This window comes from Buteo buteo, chromosome 2 (assembly GCF_964188355.1).
Source record: "Buteo buteo chromosome 2, bButBut1.hap1.1, whole genome shotgun sequence".
Lineage (NCBI taxonomy): Eukaryota > Metazoa > Chordata > Aves > Accipitriformes > Accipitridae > Buteo > Buteo buteo.
The window spans coordinates 20,886,734-20,913,712 of record NC_134172.1 but is presented as its reverse complement, the minus strand read 5'-3'; the positions used below and the strand labels follow the sequence as shown (position 1 = coordinate 20,913,712).

The 26,979-nt window shown below is 35.1% G+C and overlaps 1 protein-coding gene across 1 annotated transcript in view; it reads right to left on the bottom strand.

The window, feature by feature from the left end:
- The window catches only part of DNAJC1 (DnaJ heat shock protein family (Hsp40) member C1), a 114,991-nt gene that overhangs the window by 63,842 nt on the left and 24,170 nt on the right, over window positions 1-26,979 (bottom strand). Inside the window, exons 2-6 of the mRNA XM_075047756.1 lie at window positions 10,521-10,622; window positions 9,655-9,701; window positions 2,993-3,158; window positions 2,000-2,097; window positions 855-948 (exon numbers count right to left, since the gene is read on the bottom strand). Of these exons, the coding sequence (XP_074903857.1) occupies window positions 855-948; window positions 2,000-2,097; window positions 2,993-3,158; window positions 9,655-9,701; window positions 10,521-10,622 (507 nt within the window). The remainder of the gene's footprint in view (window positions 1-854; window positions 949-1,999; window positions 2,098-2,992; window positions 3,159-9,654; window positions 9,702-10,520; window positions 10,623-26,979) is intronic.

Genomic DNA, 26,979 nt, shown 5'->3' with positions numbered 1-26,979 from the left:
GAAATTGAACACTGATGCCATTTATACTATCTATACTTCAGAATTAATACTCAATATTTCAGTAGACCAAAGTAAAACCCACCTTGCATTCCCTGATCCATATTCATTAGCAGTGACAAGGGTATTAAAAACAAATGGGTGTATTCAAAGGAAATTAAAAGAAAGAGCATGTGATATTAAAAAAGTTATTCTGGTAACTCATCTGACAATACTTACGCTGGCTGAATATCAGCTAAATTTTACAGTTTATAGTATTGGATTAAAAACCCCACAACTGTGGGCAAGTTTGCCACATTTATGTTTATCAGTTACAAACATACCTTTGTTACTTTACCTTAGTCATTTCAGGTATCAATTTGTATCATTATCCAGTGACTAAAAAAAAGCTTACCTAATCAGAAAAAGTAATTTCACTGTTCCCCCAAATGTAAATGACATTAATATTTGCTATGAAAACATAGATTTGCCTATTTGAGATAAAAATACTTTTGTTAACAGATCGCTTGAAAGACATTGCTATTCCTGATTAGATGTATATATATCACCCCTCTCCCATCATTTATACTTGTAGTTTTGCCGAACAGGAAGTGGTGCTGAATTACTTAGCACATTAAGATTAATATCCATTTAAAATATATTCATATTTTGATGAACTTATGATATTAAATTTGCCTCCAAAGAGTAATTTTTTTATATATACACATGTGTGTGCATATATATATACACACACACAGAGAGTGTGTGCTTGAGCCAAAAAATTTCTAAGAACAAGTGCTATACATCTGATTATGCATAACAACATGATCAAGAAAAATAAAGTGATAAAACTTATAACTTAAAATCATTACTATTACCTGGAATAGCCGAGGTAAAGCTTTCACAGTGAGACAGAACCATATTCCCAACTTGCATGGAAGTAAGTCATGCCACTGTGGTTTGTCCAGTACTCTGCAGTCAAATAAAATTGTAAGTTTTTCATTACTGCCACATAAAGTCAGAACTTTCCCGTTATCCTTTAAGATGATTAGCACTTGTCAACTCCTATAAAAACGTGTAACTACATAATATTAAAGACAGATTTTGAATATTTAATTCAACATATCTAACAGCTAACTTCTAATCATTGCTGTATTTTAATCTCTTAAAAGGGGCTCTTCTTCAAGAAAATAAATTTCTAAGCCACATAATCACTTCAATTTAAAAAAACCCAAACCCAAAAAGCCTCTCAAGCCTCAACCCAGTGTTCACAAGTGCTGACAACCAGATATGAAGACTGTAGCATAAACAAAACAATACATAAAAATTAATGTCATTTGCAGTTCACTGGAGCATTACCCACTGATGTCATCAGGAAAGACGACAGGCAGAATGGTCTCTGATCTCCATCCTGCATTGATCCAGTTCATGCCCCTGCTGTGTGAACTATTTAAACCCTTTATTTCTTTCTATGAATCAATAGAAGAAATGGTGGTATCTTTTGGAGTGTCCTGAAAGTCACTATTTCCCTATGTGTTTCTTTAACAATGGTGTTAGAAGCCTTTACACTTGTTTTTAAGTTAATCAGATAAAAAGCATTAAATCAGACAAGCATTAAAACCCCATTAAAACTCCTTGCTTGGTATGGTAATAAACTAAAGCTTAAATAAACTGAAATTTTTTAATTGTAATCAAAGGCAAAAATCTTCAAAGATGGAAAAAGTTGTAAAATCTTCTAAAATCAACTTGCAGAAATAGTACCCTTCTATAAGCCAGATACCATTAATTCAGCCTTAATCTTTCAATTATTGTTGATCTGCTGAATGAACACCACGCATTTATTTACAAATGAAAACCTGAAAATACATCTACACAGGCACACTTGATATCAGCAATGGCTGTTACTACAAATACAGTTATTTTTCTCATAAAATATTTCAAAGATGCAAGGAGAGTATGATAAACTAAACCACTAGCTGATACAATGTTTTAAAATGCAGAAAACAAGAGAGTTCCTTCCCACCTTTCATTTTTGTCTAGAGCAGCAAGTTTGGCTTCATCTGTACTCCTGCCGCCTGTTTTTTTCTTCTTCTCCCTCTTTTTTCTGCTAAGCAGTTCATCCTTGATGTAGAAAGAACTACGGTTACAGGTTATCATTAACATGTAAACCACAAATGTTACTGGGACTCTTCTGTGAAGGGTAAACAGTAGAGTAGCATTTATGCAAATGTATCTAGGGGTCCTACATGATTAAGTAAAATGATCTATCTTAACAATAACTGTTGCCATGGTATCCAGTCTTTAAACACACATGAAGTCCAGTTCTGTCACTCATGTGTATCTCCATAGCAATCAAAGTTTTCTAAGAGGAGAAAGCATTCAACTTGCCTCCTTTCTCATTCATCAACTTCAATAATGCAGTGGAAAATAAAAAAAGTAAATAGATGCTAATGTATGAATATTTTTCAAATTGTGCTTAGGTTTTTTCCTAGTTTACTAAGTGCAACAAATTTTTATATGACAAAAAATAAAAAAAAATTAAAAAATAACGTGGTTTATGCTGCTTACCAACGCCTATCCTGTTAACAAAAATCAAACCAAAAAAAGCATTTAGCTAAGAACAAAGGCAAAGCCAGTATGACTCTTAAATGAATAAAACCTGATTATTTTTAAACAACATTTAGGAAAACCATAGACATAACTACAGTAGCATATGATTCTGCACTAACAGATGATAGAAGAGTTTTTACTCCTCTTCTTCCTTCCAGTTAAAAACCAAAGAACCATCTCCTGCTATTTATTACCAATTCTAGAAAAATTAGTTTTTAGATTACTATTTCTGATATGTTGAATATCTCACTCTATAATTATCACCATTTTAAATATAATCCTTCTAAAATACGAAAAATCCAAATTCAAAACAGGGGAATTGGTACAGATCCCTATAATATGCAAACTTCTGCAGGAAATTCAATACTAATAATTGAAGCAAGTTTGATTTATTACCAATACTTACCAGCTGTTTTTCCAGGTAGATTGACCAAACCACAGCATAATGACCCACTGTGAGTATAATGAACAAGAGTAATGCCAGCTCAGCATTGCTCATTTTTCTCACCCGCCTGTAGTAGAATACAGGCTGTCGCCAATCTGGTAGTCCATTGATCAGAATATCATCATACCTACAGTAGCAAATATAACAGGCTTTCATGGAGAGCTAAAAATGAAATAAGCCAAACCATCCAATTATAAAACAAAACAAATGATAATCCACGGACTGCTTGAATAATAAACACACAAAAGATCATTTAGTAATTTTTTTTTTTTTTAATAGAGCAATGCCTTGTTTTGTCAGCTGCTAGGCTTGCATCTGGAAACAAACAGAATCCAGAACCAAAGGCTGGGGAAATGTATCTAGTCTTTTGCAAGAGAGGAAAAAAAAAAAAAAAAAAAAAAGTAATTTGATTGCTCCTGCAACACCCACTTCATCCCCCGCCCCAGTTCATTCACTGCTGAAATAACAGACTTCTAGAAACGTATATGTGTTCTACCTGCCTAGTAATCAGTGGGCAGGTCTCCATGATAGAAGTAAATAACAAACAACAAACTACTAAATAAGTAGCAAAGAACAAAAGTCTCAAACAATAGAAATCTTTTTTTCTTTATGAATTAAAAGCACAAGTGTTGGGGGAGGGGAGAGGTATTTTTGCTTTTGTTTTGTCCTTTAGTAGCACAATATCCATTAGGTAAAAACGCTGCCAGACTTAAATTCATACCTGACACAGAATGGATGTTAAGTTAAAGGCTTGATTTTGATGTTAGAAAACCAAATTCACCACAGCTAGACAATTCTGATTTTCTATTTGAAAAGCTGTCTCCAAAATCAATCTGTTTTAAAACTGTTTAATTTTTACTAACACTACTAACTATACAGAAACAATTTTATGACAATTTGACAGTTTTTCTTCACACAAATGTCTTGAAATTTCTTAGTATGTCTGGGTTCTTTTATTTACAGTATGTTATCATCAACTTCAAAATAAACAAACCACAAACATGCAAAACAGATTTTTCCATTTGTTAACTTTTCAGAGTAAAGTTTCAAACAAAAATCTCTACAGTAAACTCAAAAACCTGTATGTTCAAGATGCACAACCTGTTAATCTTAAATTGAACACAACTCATTACACATTCTAATCACACCATTTCCAGAATTAAATCTGCACTGAAAGGCCTAATTTGGTGCAACACATTGACCAAAATATTTTAATTAAAAATATTCTGAGTTAGTCGCAGGCCTAATTACAGGAATAGAAATAGGGCCTATATTGTCATGCAGGTCAGTAGAACTCAGTAGTAGGTTTTTCTCAAGTAAATTGACCAATCCAGGAATAATAGCGCAGCTGCTAAACTGCCAGTCTTGACATGTAAATCAATTTAAATGCAACAACTGCACTAGCTACTTTGATAGTTATTAAATTGATACCTTGGAGATGTACTAAAAAAAATTTCCACAAGCAAATTCATTTTTTTTTTAAGCAGAAAGAGGCAACGTTTTTCAATTAAAAAAAAACTTTAATTCAGCACATCTAGAAAAGCTGACTTCTGATAAAACATTTGTTCAAGTTGGCACTATTACTTCTGTACAAAAGATTTAACACTTCAGGATTCTGCAGTGCTCTCAATGCTACCAGAAGTAAAATTCATATTACAAGATTCTATCTTCCATGACAATTATTAGAATACTAAGATTAATATCCATTATTGTAAAATTTGAAGTAATAACTTTTTCCCTTTCCCAGTAAGTCAAAACAAATTAACTACTAATGCCTTAACACAACCTCTGTTCAGAAAAATTGCTTAAAGTGTTACTTCAAAATAAAAACTTCTACTTTTTGTTTAAGAAATAAGTAGAAGTTTTAGCATTTAAAAAATAATGCATCTGCTAAACATTTTATTGTTAGAATACAAGAAAATATTTTAGAAATAAGACCATTTAAAAAATAAATTAGGTTGATAAGATTTCACAAAAGGTGCTCTTCCTTTGAAAGCCTCAGAGAAATATGTGTAGAATCAAGAAAGAATTTTTTTTAATACTACTATAAATTTATTAAGCATTTGACTTTCTTACGCACTAAGGCTTCTTAATTGATGTATTTAAAATGTGGCTCCTGATTAAATAAGGTCCATATATGCTAATGGTAATAATATAGTAATATGTAAAACAAGATTGCAAACCAACATTTGGCAACCGTGTTCCATTATAAATTATCTGTTAAGAAAAAATAAATTAAGACAGCAGAGTCTCTTGCATTAAACACTTTAAACAGCACTCTGTATTTACTAGGCTATGTCCGCTGTTCTGAACAACAGTCTCCAAGGATTAAGTCTCAGAATCAATGCTCTATTGATTTTACTATCAATGAGCATTATGACTCACACGACTGGCCATTTTAAGGGAAGATAGCTTCTATTATAACCCACTTTTTAGAATATATACTGTTAAAAGATAGATCACTGCTTTCAATAGTAATTAAGCTCTGTATTTGAAAAATAAAGATATCAATGATTTTTAGGTTTTCAACTGGAAAATGATCCTACTGAAACTCAGAAGCTTCCCATAATTTTTAAATCTTAATTCCCAAATTTAGGATGTGATTTAATTAAAAGCAAATTTCTCATTAAAGAATTTCTTTATAGAAACCTGTATTAACTATGAAAGACAGTTCATCCATGTGCATCAAGAACTACATTCAAAATTTAATTACAAAGCATTCTTCTTTTGGCAACCTATATTAATTGTTACCCTACGTAAGCAAAAAAAAAAATTCAAGCTGAAAAAGGAAAAATACATCTGCAGTATTTTTTCCTCAGACATATGTACACAGAATGCACCCAGTCTTTGACATATGAGCATGCCTGCCAGTTGTATCTGAAATGTAGCAGTCAGCAAGCTAAAAAACCCCAAAGCACCCGTACAGAAACCAAAAGACAAAAAAAAAATAAAATAAAAAAAAAAAATCGCCATTTATAACTTAAGTTGAATTTTTATTTTAAAATGCAAGATTCTATGCAAGACTTGTTAGTCTTGTACTAACAAATAACCAATTGCAAGATTACTAAAATTTTATTCTTCTGTAAAGTTTCATGAAATAAGTTTTTGGAGCTTTGTAGAATCAACTACATTGCAAGAAAAAAAATATCCATTAACTGTAGTAGCTAATTACAGTATCATCTATTTTAATATAATTTACTTTTCCATTTAAAAGAGCCATTGCATTTCATATTTCAAATAATTTCAGAGATCTGATATAGTTTATATACTATAACCTTGAATTAATGAGGTCTATTCTAAACTACAGGAAGACTGCACTGGCATTTTTTATTTTGGGGTCTTTTTTCCTCAAGCTGTCAAAGATATCCAGTGCAACATCAGCCAGAACAATTTATACCTATGAATACAGACATTTAATTATAATGAGAGCTAAGATAAACACCTTTCTTACTCTAAACAAGTATATCTTGATTCCTTTGCAAATGCTTCCTGTAATCAAGCCCATATTGTTATAGAGGATAGGCCTGGTAGGTAAAAAAGGCTCCTTTAAATGGTAACAAACAATGAAATTAAAATCTATGATTTTTGCCTAATTATGATTAATAGAAATGCCTAAAACTATCTACTTTTTCATGAATTAAAAATAATCAAAAGCTAATAAAGTTTATCATCATCAAGCTGATTTACCAATAAATGCCCTAAAGTGTATTTCAGAAAATGCACCTATCTCTACATACCCTGAAGATAAACTTTTCTGTAGAATTTCACACACTCTGCAGTGTGTATACAAAACATAAAATATTATGTTCTGCTCCATGTATGTTTAATTTAATGTTAAACACTGCTACATTAAACAATGCTGCATGTATGTTTAATGTTAGACTATCAGAATGTTTTGATTATGTATCAGTGTGTAAAAGAAAAGTACTAACACAGTAAGATTACTATATTCTGCAGCAGTACTAATAATATTAGTATACTTCACCAGCAACTATATAATTTTCTCAAAAAAGAAAATCACATTTTAATTGTAAAGCCCCGAATTATAATTGTCAGCAGAGGAACTATACTATTTTAAGAAAGGCTTCTGCTATCAGATAAAGTAAAAATTCACTGATAAATATGAAAATATAGAAGCTTTAGAAAAGCAGTTACATATAGCTGGCCAACAGATCTGCCTTTTTAGAATGCTCTTTCTGCACACGCACACAAACAATTAACACCTCTGACATTCACCAAGACATGGAGGAAGGGTGTAATTAGACCCAGTTTTATTGTTTCAAAATGAGTTAATCACTCACTTATACAGTGCAGGACCTTGTTCCTGCCTTTACCGGTTCCACTCTCTGTATGCATACCAGGACCAATGCCGGATTACATCACTTTTGAGATGAACAGTAAGAAGCAGGTACGACTGACTTTACTGTACAGAAGCGGAAGCCTGCAGCTCACTTCTCGATGTTGTGTAATCCCATGCTTCAAACCACTTAGGCATCCAGTTGTGAAAGGATTCCCAGCTAAACTGCCAGAATTACTCACCAACTAATTTGTAAGAAATGAAACTAATTTCCAACTCATCCCATCAGGTCTTCGAGTTACTTCAGAAATAAAACTACCACACTGCCGTGGGAGGTGAAATCTGGCAGAAAGCCTTGTTACAGCAGACCCAAATAAGTATCTCTGGAATCAGGATAAAACTGAGTTGATAAGCCCTGAGAGACAAAGAGTGCAGCATAGTTTCTCCCCAGTGCATCACATAACAGTAAACTTTGAGCCTCTTCCACTAGGTCCATCACCTCACTCAACACATAGCCAAATATCAACATCTGAAGTAGGAAGATCCCAAAAAGTGACGACTCTCCCCTTTCCTTTGCCATACGGTTGCAAGAAACCCATGAGTTACCTTACAACAGAAACAATACTACAGGGGGAGCCGCTCCTAGCACACTTACTTAAGACTTGTTTTAAAGACATGCTACAACAATGCCTTACAGGATACAGGACAGACCACCCTCCATTCACAAGCTCAACTGAGAGTTTATCATTAGATCGTGTAATAAATCTGATCAATAAAGGTTTTCTCAAAGCAATGAGGCCATATATGTCTGCTACTCTACATGTTATTTCTAAACTCTGCATATTATTTCCAGAAAATTCTCTGAAGGTAAACACTATTTAATCCACTACATTTATATTTAATCAACTGTAGAAGCAATATCAACCACACTGTGCAAGAAAAATACAACATTGTCTATGTACAAAATAAGTTATTGACAATGAAATCAATCTAAGCTAGAACTATCTACTGCTGCTTTAAGTTCTCATTTGTAATCACTATGCTGCACTAATTAACAATATTCTTACAAACAAGTTGAGTAAGTTAGTCACACTCGTAATGTATACAAGGCTTAAAACCAATTTTTACAAGCTACTGCATCACTGTTCCATGCAAAAAGCTGCTATTACAGCTGCAAGGAAGTTCCTAGAAGTTCTATGCTGCAACTAAAGTTTCAGAGAGGTAATATCACAAACTATATGTAAACAACATTATAAACAAAAAGGTGGTGAAATTTTGGGGATAACTCACTTTTCAAGTGGTCTGAAACCACTTAATTTTTTTTTAACCTTCCCTTGACTAGAACTTCACAATGAAAAACTCTCTTGCGAGACGTGAAATAAAAAAAAATAAATATAAATTTCCAAAAGTACTTCTATGAAGTACATTTTCATGACACTTCAAGAAAGGATTATCAAAAAGTAGATAATCTGTACTATAAAACCTGGACTCCTGCCAAGACATCTACAAAGCCAAAAACACTTCAAGAAATGTCTTTGTGAAGCCCTGTTTAAAGACTTGTAAGCCAAAAGATGATTTACTAAAACTTCAACCCCAACACAAAACTCTTTCAGTGCCCCAGTTTTCCTGATAATCATTAGTGTACATGGTCATCTGCTTAAAAGAAGAAAAAAAAAAAAAGAAAAGAAAAAGAAAAAAAAAGTTCAAAATAGTCTTCCAGAAAGCAAATCAGCCCCAGGTTTTCAGTTCTTAATCCTATCCCCTTCAGGTACTGCTGGACCTGCTCCTGAACCAGCAAGGACAGCTATCATTTATTTAAAAAAAAAATTATGCTATGTTTATCAAAGTTTACAGTATAGATATACATCTGAAAGAAAAAACAATGAACTAAACAGAAAACAATGTTGAAGACGACACACACTGGAAATTATCCCTAAATATCATGTAACAAGCCTTTTATTGATATCGTGAGATACAACTGACAGTTGAATCGGTGACCTACATTTTCAACCACAGCTTTAATAAAACAAGCAATGATAATTCACACAACTCAATAAAAAAAGTGATATATTGTTAAGTGTTAAAAAAATTGCTCCAACTAACAGCTAGCTTTTAAAGTTCTTTCAAATACTAGTTTTAAAGGAGAGTAACCAGCATATCACACAAAAACACACACACCAGCTTCCCCTTTAATACACATACAATCTTTAATTAAACAGCTACATAGGAATTACAAACTTAAATTATGCAAAAAATCATCTGAAGAGTTACAGTTAAGTCAAACAGGACTTCAACATGCTTTAAGAACCTTTGCAAATTAACTCACCTCTGCCTCCTTTCTTCATCCTTTAAAACCTCATAGATAGCCACCAACTAAAACAAAAACAGAAAAAGGAAAAAACACACAAAAGAGTTTACTTTAGGATTGAGTTTATAAAGTTTGAATAGTAGTATCATATTTTACATTTGCCAACTAATGACCTTTGCTAGTTTTCACTTTTCCCTACAACACTAAGAAGCAAACTCAGTATGTAAGAGAAACAGTGACATATTCATATACAAAGTTTCATAAGATACACAAACAAGCAACTCCTACAAAAGACTTTTCTTCCCCTCCTCACATGTGTCAAACTAAGTCTTGTCTCAGCTACACCTTAAAAACAAAAGGTATCATTTGTTTCATCATAAAGATCTTACTGAAATTAAGTAGCCTGTATTTAGTCATCAGAAGTATATTTTTAAAGGTAGACATAATTAAAACAGTTGCAGTTTCACTCTGTAAAGATTCAAAAGGTGAAAAGTCAAAAACTAAAATGAATTATTTTCATTAAATTATGCTTACATATGACTTGCATTGAGAACTGAACAGAAATTTTCCCTATTGCTTTTGAACAGGGCATTTATAAACAGTCTTACCTAAAGTGCAAACTGTATTTTCCTCCTCAGAGTGCAAGTCTAAGTATTATCTTCAAATTATTTTTAATAGACAGGTAAATACTAAATCTGAGTTATTCAACAAGTTAATTCCAAAAAAAGTGTACTTGTTTTTAATCTAGCTACATCAGGAAAAATGTAATTCAGTGTTTAACTTAGTAATTTCGAAGGTATACCATTGCTCTTACTAAAATGACATAATCATAAAAAATTCTGATTCTATTTTCCCTAGAATTTTTATTGCCACATTACACTTACTTGCCTAAACTGTGTTTCTGCGTTTTCATCTTTATTCTTGTCTGGGTGTAAAACCAGTGAAAGCTTTCGATATGCTTTCCGAATATCTGCAGCTGAAGCATCCTGAAAAAGGAAAACAAAGCAAACTGTCAGAAACTAATTCCCAGAACTTTGTTAAGATGTGAAGACAGCCAACCAAGTGCAGGAACTAAGGCAACGTAATCTGAGACGTCTAACAACCAAGCCGTGCAACTAGCCTAGCCTAAATGCCTGAACAGTCATTCAGTCCAATTCACCTTTCATTTTAACTTCCTTCATTACCATACATCCATTACAATTATATTTGCCAAACTTCCAAACACTTTTTTGCTTAAAAACTAACCCAGGCACCTTCTGCACCATTTAAAAGTTCAAATAAAACCTGAAAATTATTGCATCTGCATATCTTCGAGACAGATGTCATTTCAGCAAATTATCATGCTCAATTTCCCAAACTCAGGACTTGCTATGAACTCTTCCCTTATTAATATTTACATGTAATTCACCACTAATAGGACTTCCATTCAACTTCAGCTTCACCATGTCTGAAGAATTGTATTTTTCTAAAGTAGCTTCAAATTGCAGTCTTGAAGCTATACTGTAGCACTGACATCAATTTATACCTCCTTAATCATTGTAAGAATTGCACATATTTGGGGAGAAAAAAATAAAACTCGGATAGTAAAATGCATCAATGATGTACCAACTCAGCTGCACAATGCACAAATTTCTGAATTAATGACTGCTATTCAGTACATGCTATAAAGATATCCAGAAATGAAAGATTTGAGTTGTATTATAAAGTATATAGGTGTTACACTCACCAGAAGATCCACAAAGTATCACATTTAAACAGAACTACTTACATTCTATTACTAACATGTCCAAGGCAACATTTTAGAAATCAACTGTTTATCTGACAATTTTTGTTTCTTAATTTTATAAATATTGTTCCCCAGTATATTCTCTCTCTCAAAATTACAGTGTCAATAGGAATTAAAAAACACCAAAACGCAGATCTGAATTAGCTGTGAGAGGAACAGAGCTGAAATAAGATAATAATTAATGCAATACTGTAATTAGTCTGTCAGGCTTTTTATTACAAATCATTATTTTCATTTCAAAATTTTCAGTTTTATAACATGAGGCTATAATAATGCTGTATACAAATTTGGGCCAGAAGTGAATATTACAGAATGACTGGAAGAGAAGGGGAAAAGGATAAAGCAGGGGAAAATGCAGAATTTGAGAAAATTCAACTTTGAAATTATATTTTAAGGAAGCGGGTATTATCCCCTAATGCAAGATCAAAGTTTCCATAGTCTTTTGTCTGTCAAAGGAAGGTGCTTTTATTACTCACGGGGAAGATTTCTCCTGAAAAGACCACATGCATTTCTTCATTTTTAAATTTTCCAACAGCTACTTCTAAGGTGTGTGCACACCAAAGCAGAATTCCTCTGGTTAAGTACCAGCTTGCTTCCAGCTTGATTACTGCCAGTGAGTTGCTTCATATTGCCATTGTTTTATAGGTTTATTTTTAACTCTTGGTTAAGTGGAAGGAAGAGACAGTGATGAAATATCTATTCTAAGCACAAAGAAACATTAAATTCTTGAGATGTAGACTTAATAGAATTATATGAAATAAATGTGAAAATGCAAAGTAAACAAATCTTTTAAAAATTAGGGATTGAGACCATGACAACTTCAAGAATGAGTACCTCCAGACCGTGTATTTGCAATAAACCACAGCTTATTCCTTCTCTACCACACATACAGATGTGCTTGGTATTATTTTTGGAACACTCCCAATGAAGAGTTAAAAACCTGATAAAAGCGTATTAAAGAGTTGTCCCACAGTATTCTTCCCATTACTTCAAACAACAAACAAGCAAAAAAAAGTTAGTGTTTTCAGTTGTATCTGAACAATTTAAACCTTAAGTTTTATTTGGGAGCAGCATGATTATTTGTGTAAAAGATCAGGACAAAAGATAGTTTACCTGTTTCACGCTTAAGCAAAGCAAGAGATCCCAAGTCAACTCTGAAAAAATAAAGCTTCTTAAATATTTATGTTGCTTCACATTGAGAAGTTGAAACAAAAAAATTATAAATTTACAAAACCAGAGTGTTCACCTTAGTTACCAGAAATAATTTAGAGATTGTTTTGTTTCCCCTCATCCACCAACCCAGTCAGCCACTTCATAAACAATGTAGGCTTGTCTTCAAAACAGAACACAATATTTCAACACTACTATACCAAATAAAAATCAGGAAAGAGTTTACTGGCCACAGTTTTAGCTGAACCATGAAAGTGATCTTCATGAACATATCAGCTAACTGTAATTAAGCCCCTAAAAGGTTGAAAAGGGGACAGTAATGCCAATAAGTAATTAAATATGGGATGTTGCTGTAAATTATTTAATTACAATTGGTCTATATAAATTTCTAAAGCAACAATAAGTCTGCCTGCTAATCGGTTCTTCACAGTACTGTCAAACACAACACAGGAATATGTTGTATGTTCCAAACTTTTTGCTAATTAATGCTACCTATGGGTAATGTTAGGCATCTTCAGGCAAGGTTCCAGATCCTCTAAGAGCTGCCCTGAACAAAAGTGGTTGGTTTTTTAGAAAAGCCTCTCATCACTACAGAACTTCCTAGCAGTGTTTGACCCTAAATAAGCTACAAAGAATGATTATTTTCAAACTAATGAAGAAACATTACCATACTGAAGTCAGCTGTTCTAAGAGACTTTCATTTATAAGCTAACCAATTCTGTTAGCCACCTTCAGTAACATTTCCATAAAGGCTGAGCAACAAAGCACGGAGTTAAGAGTCAGTGTTTTCTACAGATTGATATACTATTTTACATACTAGGGCAGAAGTCCAAAGATTAGAGACAGAAAGCCATAACCACACTAAGGTTTTATTTGTTTTAAAGAAAAAGCTCAGAAGATGTGTTGGATGGCTTCATTTACAGTTCAGAAATCTCGATCTCAGTTATATCTAAGGAGGGAAAAATAAAATCTGTATAGGCATATCAGTTAACAGCAGAAGGAGCTGGTAACATTAGACAGCTAGTGCATTCAGTGATTTCTCCAACACTGTGCTTCAGGTTGGCAAGTTTTGCCACCAATTAAGGCAAAGGAGCCTGTCACACTGTCTCCCTCATGTGGATACAAACATCAAAAGCATCACCCTATTTCTTGATAACTATCTTTTCAAAGCAGTGTTGTCCCATCATACTTCCAAGGTTGAACATCTCCTACACACCTGTTTCCAGTTAACTTACAAGTTGAGAACTAGTCTCACTGCAACAACAGCACATACTTCCACATACAGCATCTAAGCCTATTTTCATGAGTCACTGCTGTTGAGGAATAAAAAAGGCAATACTCCATCATGTATATTTTGAAAAACAAAGCATAATATAAGCACTTATATTAAAAGATAATACAAAATGAATGCTCTAAGCTAAAATAAAAACTGCTCAACTGCCAGCTGCATAGCTAGAAAAAATGCACATAGTAGACAAGTCAAGGGAGGAAAAGGTGTTTTGTGCTAGAATTAGTTCTCAAATACGAAACTGCAAGTCTATATTTAGGTAGGCCACAGTTTGGCTTCTTATGCATGCAAATATGCAAGTATTGATGTAGGAATTTTTTAATTGCTAACACTTTATTGTACAAGCTGAGTGTCCATGTGTCTAGTTACATGACCTCTAGGTAGAAGTTAAAAGTTCAATCTTTTACACTTTTTAGCATAATCCTTGACACTACAAACAAGTATTTTAGCACACAAACAAAATTACCACTTGAAGGAATCAACAATATGTCAGAAGTTAAACACATTTCTTCAGGTACTCTGTTAGAATTTTTAATTTTTGTCTAAAGAGTGATACAAATCCAGTTCCCAGGGTGGGGGAGAAGTGGAAACATTCTTCTCACCATTTATGTCATTTACTTTTGGCAGCTTGTTAATTCAGACAATGAAAAACACATTACTAAATTTTATTTTATTCAGCATGATTTTCATATTCTCTAGTATTACCAAGAAAAGTTCTATCATTAGACTATAAATACATAAGGAGAAACAAAGAAAGATTTTTTCACTACACAAAAAAATAAATACTCTAAACAGGCATTTGCCTTTTTTTTTTAATTAAATCCTTGCTGAAAATGGACAAAGATTCAAATGTGGTCTCCTCCTCTGTCTATACAAATTCAGACTCCCACCTACGGAGTTCACTTCCACCTTTACAATAAATAGAAAAACTGGTGTAGTACAATACAAGTATATTACTGCATTGCCTTCTATTCCTAATGTAACTATGATTACTAATGAAGCTAAAAAAAGCCTCATTGCGGTCCCAAGACAATTCTTGGTGAACACATAACATATCAGATATTGCCATAGGCAAACAGTGATTAGGTCAAGGGGAAAAAAATAATCAATGTCTACATAGTTTTCACTTACCAACATATACAATTCAAAACCTAAATTGTTCCCTTGAGTGCAATGCAGTTATACAACAAGACTTAGTTACTTACAATTTAGCAACTGCTTCTAACACAGTAAATGTGCTCAATTCATCTTGGGTTTTAAATATGCCTGCCAATGTCTTCAAATAGGTGGCATTATCTTTATTAGCAATGGGAAGGCACGTGGTCCAGAGGACCAAGTAGGCGGATAGAAATCACATTTCTATTTACTTGCAGTTTGCCCAATCACTCGTTAATGGGTGAAAAGAGAATGACATCACTATATTTATTTCATTACAGTGCTGCTGAATAACTGTGTAGAATTTTCCACAGCACATATAACTGAAGCTATGTGGCAACCAGAAGTGACAATGGCATAGAGCACCAGCTGACTGTATTTCAAGTGTGAATCTTAAACAACCTCAGCACAGGCAGACCTTCATGAGGCCTTTTTCAATCTTCCCAAATTATAAATCAAACTTATGTAACTCTTGGGTTTGGGTTTGTTTTTTTTATTCAAAAGCAATTCAAATGTATATGGTTTCTTCAACAAAATATTCCATTCAGAATTTTTGTGTAGAAGAAGGGGTATAAAGTCACTACTTTCCTTTTGGTAACCATCAGGTATACAAGTTGAAGCAGAATGGTACAGAAAAAGAAACAAAAAGTAAGCTCTATAAATTCACAATCAGATACTTTCCTTCTGTGATTTGAAACTGCAGGATGCACAGGCTGTCCCACAAAAATTCACAAAACAAGCAGAAGCTACAGCTGTCTGTTAACCATCCTGTCAACATTGCTACCTTCTACCTGGTTGTTTTCATGTGAAGTCCACAGGAAACTAATATCCATCAGTGTCAGAGACTAAAGAAACACGTCTGTAGGCCAACAATTAAATATTCACAGTCCTCATTCCTTGAGCAACATCAAGGAACACAGTGGGACCCCTCCTAAGTGTCTCATTCTCATATGGGTACAGAACAGCAACCACTATTGCTCCATAACCCTTCTCTACGTAATTCTTACGATGGAAACCATATAGCTGTGACCCTTCTTCCAACACGATTCTCACCTCCGCTTTGGTTCAGCATAGGCTGACACATACCTCTTCAAACTGCTTGAAGGCCATTATGACTCTGGCAGCTTACCACCAAAACTGTGTAATTCAATGGCTTGCATTTGCTCTAGACTTTGTACCCTTTTAAAAAAAATATTTTAAAAATTAAATTAGACTCTCTTAGAAACAAACAATAAAATTCCCACCATCAGTACCAATAGCCTTAAATGCCACAACTCGTATCTTCTGTGCACAATCACAAGCATCCCTGTTTCCTTTTCAGAAAGTAATTGCGGGGCAGCGGGCGGGGATCACACCTGCATGCTGTTTCTACACACAAAAATTGCTCAATAGCACCAGGAGGAAAAGCAACAGCTACATAAAGCAGACATACCTATGTCTAACATGGTTGCTCCTCTAACAGCAACAGCACAAGAGTAGGAAATAAATGAATCTTCACCCACATCAAACTTGATTAAAATACCACTCCCATATTTGCTTCACATGCATCCACTGCAACCTGGTCCTAATTTAAGTTCCCATGACCAAATTAGTTCCAAGAAGTACACCTGAGTTTGCCAAGTTTGCACTTGGAAAAACATCCATGAGGGAAATAGAGTCTTGTAGCAGATTCCAGAGGTGGGAAGGACCTGCTGACAATCCTGAAGAATATAGCTGTAGGAAAGAAAAGCAAGTGTCTCCCAAAAGACCAAGCATTATCTGTGAACTTTTATAGTTAACAGATGCCAGCTGGGTTTTGGCCTAAATTTCTTGCTGCATAGCCTTTGTTCAATTCACCCTTAATTTTTATTGAGTTTCTTTCTAAGACAGTCATCTTTTTCAAGGATGTAAAATGAGTTAAACTCAAATTTGCTGCTTCTCTACAGATGACTGCTCCAAGTATGCCCAGGCAAGAGGGGAGATCCTGCTCTGCTGCAAACTGAGCTATGTGTGTCACAACATTCCGTTGATTTAAACTGAATAACAGCACAGCAGGGAAATACGTAGGAACTAAAAATAATGCTAAAAAGGTGTTTTAATGCTTTTTTATGTTGCTAAGTTTTAAAGCAATTCATGAAATGAAAATGAATACAAACCAGCACAATGTATTCCTGTGAGCTTCTGATAACTGGCACAATCCCTTCACTGGCATGTTTGTTTCCAGGGGAGTGTGTCAAATGAAAGAAGACTCTGTTTTCAGCCTAGCGTGCCAAATGAATGAAAATTCTGCTGCCTCATGCTTGAGAAACCAAAAAAGTGTTCTCCTCAGCACATGTGCACAATTACACAGGCTTAGGTTTTCTTGACCAATTTGAACAACAGTATTTAAATGTAATTTTTTTCTTCTGTTGAAAATATTTTAGCCTTTTACTTTTTTTACTTAGATTTTCAGAAACTGATCATTTAGGAAAAATTAGATTGCCCAAGAGAACACTGTCATGGATAACCACAAGTTATGATTTAACATAAGCTTTGTCTCGGAGATGCTAAGAACACTCACCAACTCTCAACATTTTTAGCATTACTCTTCAAATTCAAATTGGAGAAAAGCTATCAAACAACAACTAATGACATTATTCAAGCCAACACTGACTAATTTGAAATCCTGCCTCCTGTTATAGTTTATTTCCATTTAGTTTTTCATTCTGGTACTTCAAAAGGAAGGAATGAGTATGTATCCTGTATTTATTTCACATGCTTTTCCAGGAACAGTATTACATATTTATTTTTATTCAATTTTTTACATATTGCATTTAGTGTTTACATATTTATATAATATGTTATTTTTTTATAGTATAGATAGTTGTACATATTTATATATACCTGTGTGTATTCCTTTATAGGCTAAATAAAGCTGTTTCTAGGGAGTTCTCTTGAAAATCTGCCTATTGCATCAGTGATTTCCAGTCTACAGCTCTCAGTTAAAAAAATATTACCCACAAAATTCCTGATCCTGCAACATATTCACAGGACCTAAATTGCTACAAAGAAAGACCACTGCTTTTACAGTCCACGTTGACAGGGAAAACAAAATGTGGCGTCTCCTGCAGTGCATTTCTTGCTCAATGCCTTTGCAGCTAGATAGCACAGCCCCCTGATTTACAAGAGAGGTGACACTATACCCGAGGACAGCTGAATGCAGTCCACACCCACCACTGTGGAGCATCAGTATAAGGCAGTGAAGATTTTGGGATGTTGGATCTGACAAGTTCCAACCCTTCCTACAACATAATGGCCAAAATATGCTGCTATTTGATTGTTTATATAGTTTTCTTGCTACATTTCAGCTTTAGTATGCTTTCAACTTCTTTCCAGAGGGTAAGGAATTAAAGGAAATCAGAGAATCAGCAAGGCTACGTCCATACCAGGTCTTTACCTCCTCCTCTTGCTTATCCTGTTCTCATTACACACCTGACATTACTGACCCACACACTCCTACACACCTAGCCTGTCTTTTCAAATAACTGCTTACCAGATCTCAATTTAAGTGTAATTTTTTGGAAGGAGATTACTAATGACCACAGACTTAGGTCTTAAAGAAAACCAGAGACCAAAATAAACAACAAAAAAAATACCCCCCCTCCGAAAACACTTGGGCTACTAATTACTGAATTCCTGTGTCACCTGAACTGTTGCTGTTACTTTTGTGACTACATCTTTAGTTGTCTTGTAAGCTCTAAACCTTTTCATATTTTTGAAAGGTTACTCTCCCTTCTGATGTCCAGCAAATGAGGAAGGGGCATATGAGAGACTGGATATAGGATGTATGGCTGATAAGAAAATATTATAAATCCATATAAGAAGCCAATAGAGAACAATTAACTCCAGCACAGAAGTTTTCAAAAATTTACCCGTTATCTCATGAATCAACACAACATTTACATGGTGAATAATCCTTGCAGGCATCAACTTTCAGAATAAACATTAGCTATTTATTAGCAACTTCCTCAGCCCTATCAGCAGTGAAGGACACCGATTTACATGCCCATACACCCACACACATCCATCATATATATTTTCATATACACACACACAGATGCTAATACAAAAACATGTGTAAACAAGTGTATGTCCCCAGCAGTCCTATATGCTTATACAATGCTCTAATTTATATTTTAATTATTGCTCAACTTCACAAAGCATTTTAAGAACAGTTACATAAAAGCTGTTACATAAGCTTTGAATGAATAGACAGTGATATTTAATATCTTAAGTAATGTTTTTAATGAACAACGTTTTTTAAACAAATAACAAAAACATTGGTATCATGAAGCTTCTCTTGCAGGCGCAAAACAAACTGGAAACAAAATAAATCATACCTTTAATAGTTAAAGGATCTAACTGTCAAAAATGAAAAGGTGTATTAAACGGGATTTTATAAGGTCTGTCCCAGGCCCACTGCTATTCAGTATTTTAACCAGCAAGTTGAATTACAGAATCACTATTAAACTGGTAGTTAACAGTAACTTGGGAAAACCTACAAAGATGCTGTCAAAGAGAATTAGAATTTTAAAAGGTCCGGACAAATTGGAGAATTGCTGTAAAAAAATATGACATTATTTCCTAAGTGAAAGACTCACGGTCTACATCTGGACAGAATTCATCAACTACACACACAGAGAACAGAAAAAAGCAGTTAGGCAGAAGTGATCAGTGAATCACAAGCTGAGCACGAGCCAGCGACATGATGTTGCCTTTCTGTGCAGCACAGCCCACTATGACATGAGCAGTACAGCAACAAGCAACCATGCCATTTCACACAGCAATTGTAAGACCTCAGCAGATTGCTGCATCCAGTTCAAACAATACAGTTAAAGCAAGCTATAAGCCTGTTCAGAAGATAAGCAAAAAAATCTGAATAAGAAGTCTAGGAGGAAAAAAATAGTGACTTCTTCAGAGAAACTGAAAGAACAAGAATGACCTAAGACTAAAGAAAAGGCAGCTGGCACAAGGAAATAACATCTTCAAATACGTAAGAGATAGCTGTAAAGAAAAGTGGAATAATTGCCTTGTCTGATCTATTAGGGCTAAGCTGTAACAGTCAGATAACAGCACAGAAAGATTCAAGTAAAGCTACCAGGAAAACTTCCTAAAAGCATCACTAGCATATCACTGGAACAGACTGCTGAAGTCTCCTTTACAAGCAGGTCTTGCATACACTTATCAGGCGTGACTTAGATTTAACTGGTTCTGTCACAGCAGGGTATAGTAGGTCACTAACAGTCCTGTATTTGAGAATTTAAATATCCTTTTGATGATCAATTTAATAATAACTCTGAAAATATTCCAACTGGATGTACTGCATCTGTTTATGTAGTTTAAAGGTCCTGGCTGAGAGACAGTATTCTTGTCACACTGAAGATGACAGATGCTCATGCCAGAAAAGAAAGAGTCAATGAGATTTTCACAAAACCTAAAAGGGCTTTGAAAGGAGCGGCAAGTATCAAGAGGTGGCAGAAAACACTTCTTTACTATGAATTTGAAGTCCCATGGGGCCCTGCTCCAGGACTTGGACTGCTAGGCATTAGGCTTATTTTTACTGTTACACAGCATTTACTCTGAACTACTAAGAAAGTCATCCTGTAGTAGATGATCACTAATAAGTCATCCACATAATTTGAGTTTAGAATACTTCCTCCATCCATTATAAGCTTTAGCCTTGAAAGATAATATGGAATAGATATGATCAGCAAGGTTTCTTGAGAATGTCAGATGAAAATAAGGACTAAACTGAACAAGAAAAGCAAGCAGGAATTTCTTCAAGTATCAATAAAACTTTTTAAAAATTATACTATACCTTTACAAATGGGGTCTGTATTTGGTTTATTATAAATACATACTTAATTCCTGCAACAAAAACACCTAAATAAGTATATGGTAGAGCTGCTGTAGTAAACCATATCCAGGCACAGCAGTTATAATTTCTTCATTTATGACAGAAAGGAGGAGCACCTCTCTCAAAATCTTATATATATTTATGTTTACAATATACTTATATATATTTAATATATTTTATATTTGCTTCCACTATCTTTTTCCTATTGTTTACCCAGCTTCTGTACCATACTATAATATTTCTGAAGTACTCATTTTGTAGAAGTAATCTTATTTTTCTTAGTTTAAGGACGCTTAAAAATAGCCCTGTCCACTGAACTTGAGCTTTGAGATCTAGGTGTACCTGAGTCTGCATTCTTGCATTTGTTTATTTGTCCTTCTAGAGCCTGGAAGAAGACATGAAGCATTTACTAAGATCAAGATGTTTTTCATCTCACTGCTACAAAATCCACATTGTTCAGTTTGGATAAATCCTTAATACTTTTCTCCAGAAAATAACTGCAGTTAAATGAAAGGCATAAAAAAGAAGATCTCATGTGTGAGGTGGTTATGTTTTCCACAAATAAAGTCATATTAGCAGAACATTACTCTGCTCCTCCTCTCTCAAGGAAAAATTGTTCCACCCTTTATTTTTGACATATAGAACAGAAAATGTCTACAAATCTCGAGATCTTAAAAAAAAAACAAACAAAAAACCCCCCAAAAAACCAAGAAACACCACACCAAATTTAAGTAAATAGGGAAAAAAAAATTGTGGCTTTTTTTTTTAATAACTTCAAACCCAACTGATCACAAGTGGCAAAATGCTGCATATTTTTAACCAAAGATGCTTCATTACAAACCATGTTAAGGTAACTTTGAGTTTGTATAGGATACTAATACCTCTGAAAGCCCTAAAACATATTTACAAACCTGTATTAATTTATTCAATATGTATTTCTGTCAGTGTTTTTTCAAATGCATTGCTTTAAATAGCTAGGTTTATAAAGAACTACCAGCAGCATTTATCAAATTCATTCCTTCTTTATTTAGAATACTTTCTACTGAACTAGTTAGGATTTAGCCCTACCCGCCATGTAGGAGAGTCACATAATGATCCCTTTATACTCATTAACTACCATTTTAATGAGCTATTACTACCTCGGGACTCAGAAGACCTCAGGGAGGTTGTAACATGCCACTACCTATATAGTAATTCACTGCTGAGTTAGTACACAGCCTCCTTGAAGAATATAGGAATGCCCTCCATCACTCTCTGTAGTACAAATGCCAGCGTCAGCAAAATTTCTGCATGTAAGACACATCCCAGCCTGAAACTTAACATCTCAGTTAAACTCCAATAACCTTAACAGATTACCTATTACTATGGCCTACCACTTTGCTAAAAGTTATCACACTCCTAACAAAGTGAGCTGAAAGGATGAGCATTGCCTGACCACCTCAAGTCTCAGTTTGATGGCATAAAATTCGGTAAATCTGATACAGGGCCAGGGCAGAAGGCAGGGGACACTAACATCCCAAAAGACTATTTGCCAAACCTGCCCGAGTCTGTATGAGCCATAAATTAGCCAGCCAATGTTCAAAGGTACCTGGATAAAGAAATTAAGTTTAGCATTAGGAACCATCAAATAAAATTCACACAGAAAATTAATTTATAAGCAACTGAAAGCTAAATAAAATTAAATTTTAAAAACTGTGCCCATGTTAAAAATTCCACATATATGCAATGACTTCTGATGGAACTGACTTGAAGACAGCCCTTCCCATTCACTAGCATTTTTTTATGGAAAACTGGTATTATAGTCACTAAAAATGCTTATCTGACATTATTTCTAGTGAGAATGAGCCAAATAATCCTTAAGACAGACAATTACACCTCAAGATTTATGGCAGCTGTGGGCAGATACTGTTACACACAGTGGCACGCTGTTCTGTGAATTGCCCTCTATGTTTTTCAAATCAAAACATTTGAACTGAACCATGTAGGCCCAACTGAGAGGCAGAAAGATCACTTCCCTGCTTTTCATAAAGCCATCCCTGCAAGCAGTTACTGCTCTTCTCTTCCAGTGCTACCTTGGAGGTATTGTTTGCATCAGGGAAGGAGGGGAGTAAATCATACTGATCCATAAACTGCCTCCCTCTTGGCCTGCAAGAGCAGGAAGGAGAGCAGAAGATGGACTCTACCCAAACGGGGAGACCCTTACAACAGGGCATTCCCCTAAGCAGCAGCCTAGGGAACAGCTGGTAGAGGCAGCACATGCCAAGCTTCTGCTCTCACAGCAATATCCACAGCAAGGCTGCAGCTGAACCAGATGCTCTGAAAACCCAGACAAGTCTGGAAGAGACAGAGGGCAGGTCTGCACAAGGAGGAAAAGCTGAGAAGATGAGCGTGAGGTAAACATTCTCCCGATCTACTTTAAGCATTCTTCAGTTTGGTGAGTGCAACACCCAACAACCTCATCACTACGAAAGGCGGTGGGTATCACACACATGTATGTGCCTGCTTCTTCCCTTACACAGACGTAAAAATAATTCAGCAAAAACAAGCCTTTTTTGCTGGGAAGCTAAGTAGCCTGCCACCACCATCAGAGGGCTAAGAGAGGTACAATAATAGCTCTTACCCAATATTCCCTCTGAAGTCACAAGTGAAACAAATTGGGAAATGCTCCCTGCTCATGAGAGAAAAATAAGCAAAGGGGCAAATGTAAGGTCAGTTCTTCAGCCACTGGTATTAAAAGGCAGCAGTTATATGGAGTGTAATTGCTTCCCATCATCTGTCATCCACCCATAGAGACCTATTCTCAAGTCACGACAGCAGAGTAGGAACTGGACAGCTGAAAAGAGGAGATCTCTTGCTTCGTCCATCCCCACCTTCATCTCCCCATCACAAGCAGAAGTAACATATAAGAGGAATTTTCTCTGACACCTGTATTTTAAGGATAGCTCCTCAGTCTGGAAGCAGTACAGAGAAGGACAGAGTGCAATAGCCAACTGCAGGAACTACAAAGTTGAGTGAGCAGAGCTGGCAGCAACACAAACACTGCAAAAGGAGAAAAGACCGAAATAAAGGGGAAAAGTATGCTTCCTTCTATGCCTGTGAAAAAGAAGAATCAGCAGTTGAGTGAGCAGCAATAAAAACTTGGCACAGGTTACATCTCATTAACTATGCTACCAGAAATCTGTTTCAGCCAACTGACTGCAGAAGATAGCCACTATTACCAATTCATTTACTTGCTTCTCAACATGGGATTACAGGATTATCAGCATCAAAGATAACAGTGAAAGTCAGAAGATAAAAAACTGTAGTCCTACTGCCTCAAGTAGAAACATTGACAAATGTAGAGTATTTCAAATGCAAAAGCTACAGGAAAAGTTTTGTGATCACAGGACTTAAATGAAGCAAAGATAAATCCTAACATGGGTTCTCCCTCAAGTTTTCAAGTTATAAAATCAAGACTAAAATAAAGATCAACAGACAAGTAAGAATATAGTTAGCATTTTGACACAGGTGGTGACAAAAGGACTGAAACTGCAAGTCTGCGAGCTACTACATGGAAAAAAGCATTCTGTTACTGAAAATCCTACAAGCATCAATAACAGGGCAAAGCCACATTTCCCTCTGTCTCATAATCCAGCCATGGAATCAAATCCAAGAAACTGAAAAGGATTCCATCAGATGCAATTTCTTCCTCTCAAAACTTGTCTTTTTTGGAAGGAAAAAAAAAACCCAAACACAAAACAGTGGTGGCAGAAATATTGCAAAACTACTTCTGAAAAAATACCTCACAGTAAGTACCCCTGGACAAAATAAAAGAAATATTTACTGCAGGGTGAAGAAACTGAGGAAACAGGAAGAAAGGAACTAAAATTAGTCCTTGTGTAGCTCCTCTCTTCCAATTAGTCCCACACAAACCCTCAGCCAACTTTAGGCAGATGCCAGCAGTGGAAGCTGTACACCCTGTGGCAATGTCGACAAAGAGCATACTGTTGGCAAACAGACCAAAAGGGTAAAAATTTTTGGTCTAGTTCTATTTTTGTTCTTTGACTCAAGAGCGAGGATGGCACTTTTTTTTTTTTTTTTAAAGTAGCAAGAGAAGCTATTCTTAAAAAAAAAATGAGATTGTTAAAAGATAAGATTTGAGTTTAATTAAATCTAAAATATAAACTGTAAGTTTAAAAATTAAGGGATAACAGAAACATGATAAAGATAATACATGCTACAGACAATAATGAGCATTCTGAACAGGTAAAGGAGATTTGGGAAGAACTCAGTGATTCGCTGAAAAGGAACTACAATCTGTCGTCGTTACTCCTGCCACTCTGTCTCTATGCAACATATAGAAGATGACTGCTTACCCAGTGAGCAGCTATTCAGTATTTTTCTCCACACATTTGTTCATGTGTGGCCTCATCTGCTCTTAGATGCATGCTGTTCAAACGCGTTTGGAAGCCATGGTTATTTGTTTTAAGCCCATCACAATGGCATCAGAGTTCATCAATAATATTATTCACCATTATAATATCTTGAGACAAGCGTGCATTACTTTTTTCATAGATTGCAAAATGAGGCACAGATTAAGGTAAAATCTGCAGTAATCTTGGGTGCTAATTTTATCTCAGATATGATTTTTCCAAGTGCTCAGTATCAAACAACATTCCATACATTCAGGGCACAGACTTTGATCGACTTCAGCTGCAGCTGCAAACCCTCAACATTTCTGCATATAAGCCCCTAGTATCTCAAATTATGCAACCAGAATTGCAGAGCACTCAAATCAATTAGTCACCACTTGGGAAAAGTTTCGTTTAAACGACTTGCCTAGCATCACACAGGAATTCTGTGGCAGAGAGAGGAACAGAACCCAATCCTCAAGGGCACTTTTCGTCTGACTAGCTTGCCCATGAAACCATTTTTTTTTCCCCTGCAATCTTCTCCCCCACTCTCTACATACCCTCAACATCTACAGGTTAAACAGTTTTTACAGACAACAGTCTCTTTCAATACATAAGCCTGAAGCTGCACTGGGGCCAGATCTCTCCCTGAGCCTGAATAAGTAAAGACCCTGTAGAATATAATGTAGTGAATTAAAAATCATCACAATGAACAAGCACAAAGAAACCAAATTAAGATTTGAGACATTCTGAAAACTGACATTCCCTAATTTTACAGTATGCAGTCCTGGAAATTTGTTACTAGTCTTTAAAAGCAATAGTAAGGTACATGGCTGTTGTACAAAAAGACAGAGAAACAAGTAGATTCAAAAAGGAAAAAATATTTGCATAAGCAATGCAGACCTGCTTTATAATACTCACAAGCAGTGCTCCCCCCCCCCTTCAAATAAACCCCAGCTCTCTGAAGAATCATTTTGATTCTAACAGGCTCCACTAAATTGCAGAATGATCTGGCTAGTTATCAGCTTGCCTGTTTCAAATTACGAATCTTAACACAAATGTAACATAAAATGGATTATTCCTTAAAACAATAAAAGTGTAACATTTCTGAGAGATATGCAATAGTAGACTGGTATCCACACAGAACTAAAAGCCAGCATATGCAATATCATTTTAGAAGGGCAGGGAGAAATCAGTAAATCAAGTGCATCAATTAGGAAGGGGAAGGAGACTGCATGTAGCACAAGCAGATGAGCCCAGGTGTAGATGGACAGTTCTGAAACACGCAGTGTCCAGGCAACTGACTCTCTCACAGGAAAGTGTATGTTTTGTCTCAAAAGACCCAAAAGTATTTACCAAGCACTTTCTGCAAGGCATATGTATTTTTACCATCTAAGACAAAGAAGAACAAGACCCAGCACTTTGCAAAATCTCTCAAGTATAATGAAAGTAATGAGATTCTAAAAATAGTGGCAGCCACACAAGAAACTGGCTAAGCATTTTAATTACCAGTTCTGCTATGGTACAACAAAGTTCTTCCTTAATAATTGAGTAGAACTTCTGTACACGTGCGTTCTCCAGAAGCACAAATGGAGAGGTCTACTTTCAGACCGCAAATGACTGCAACTACTCTTTATCCAAATTACTTGGAATCTTGCTGAAATACAATTTGTGAGGC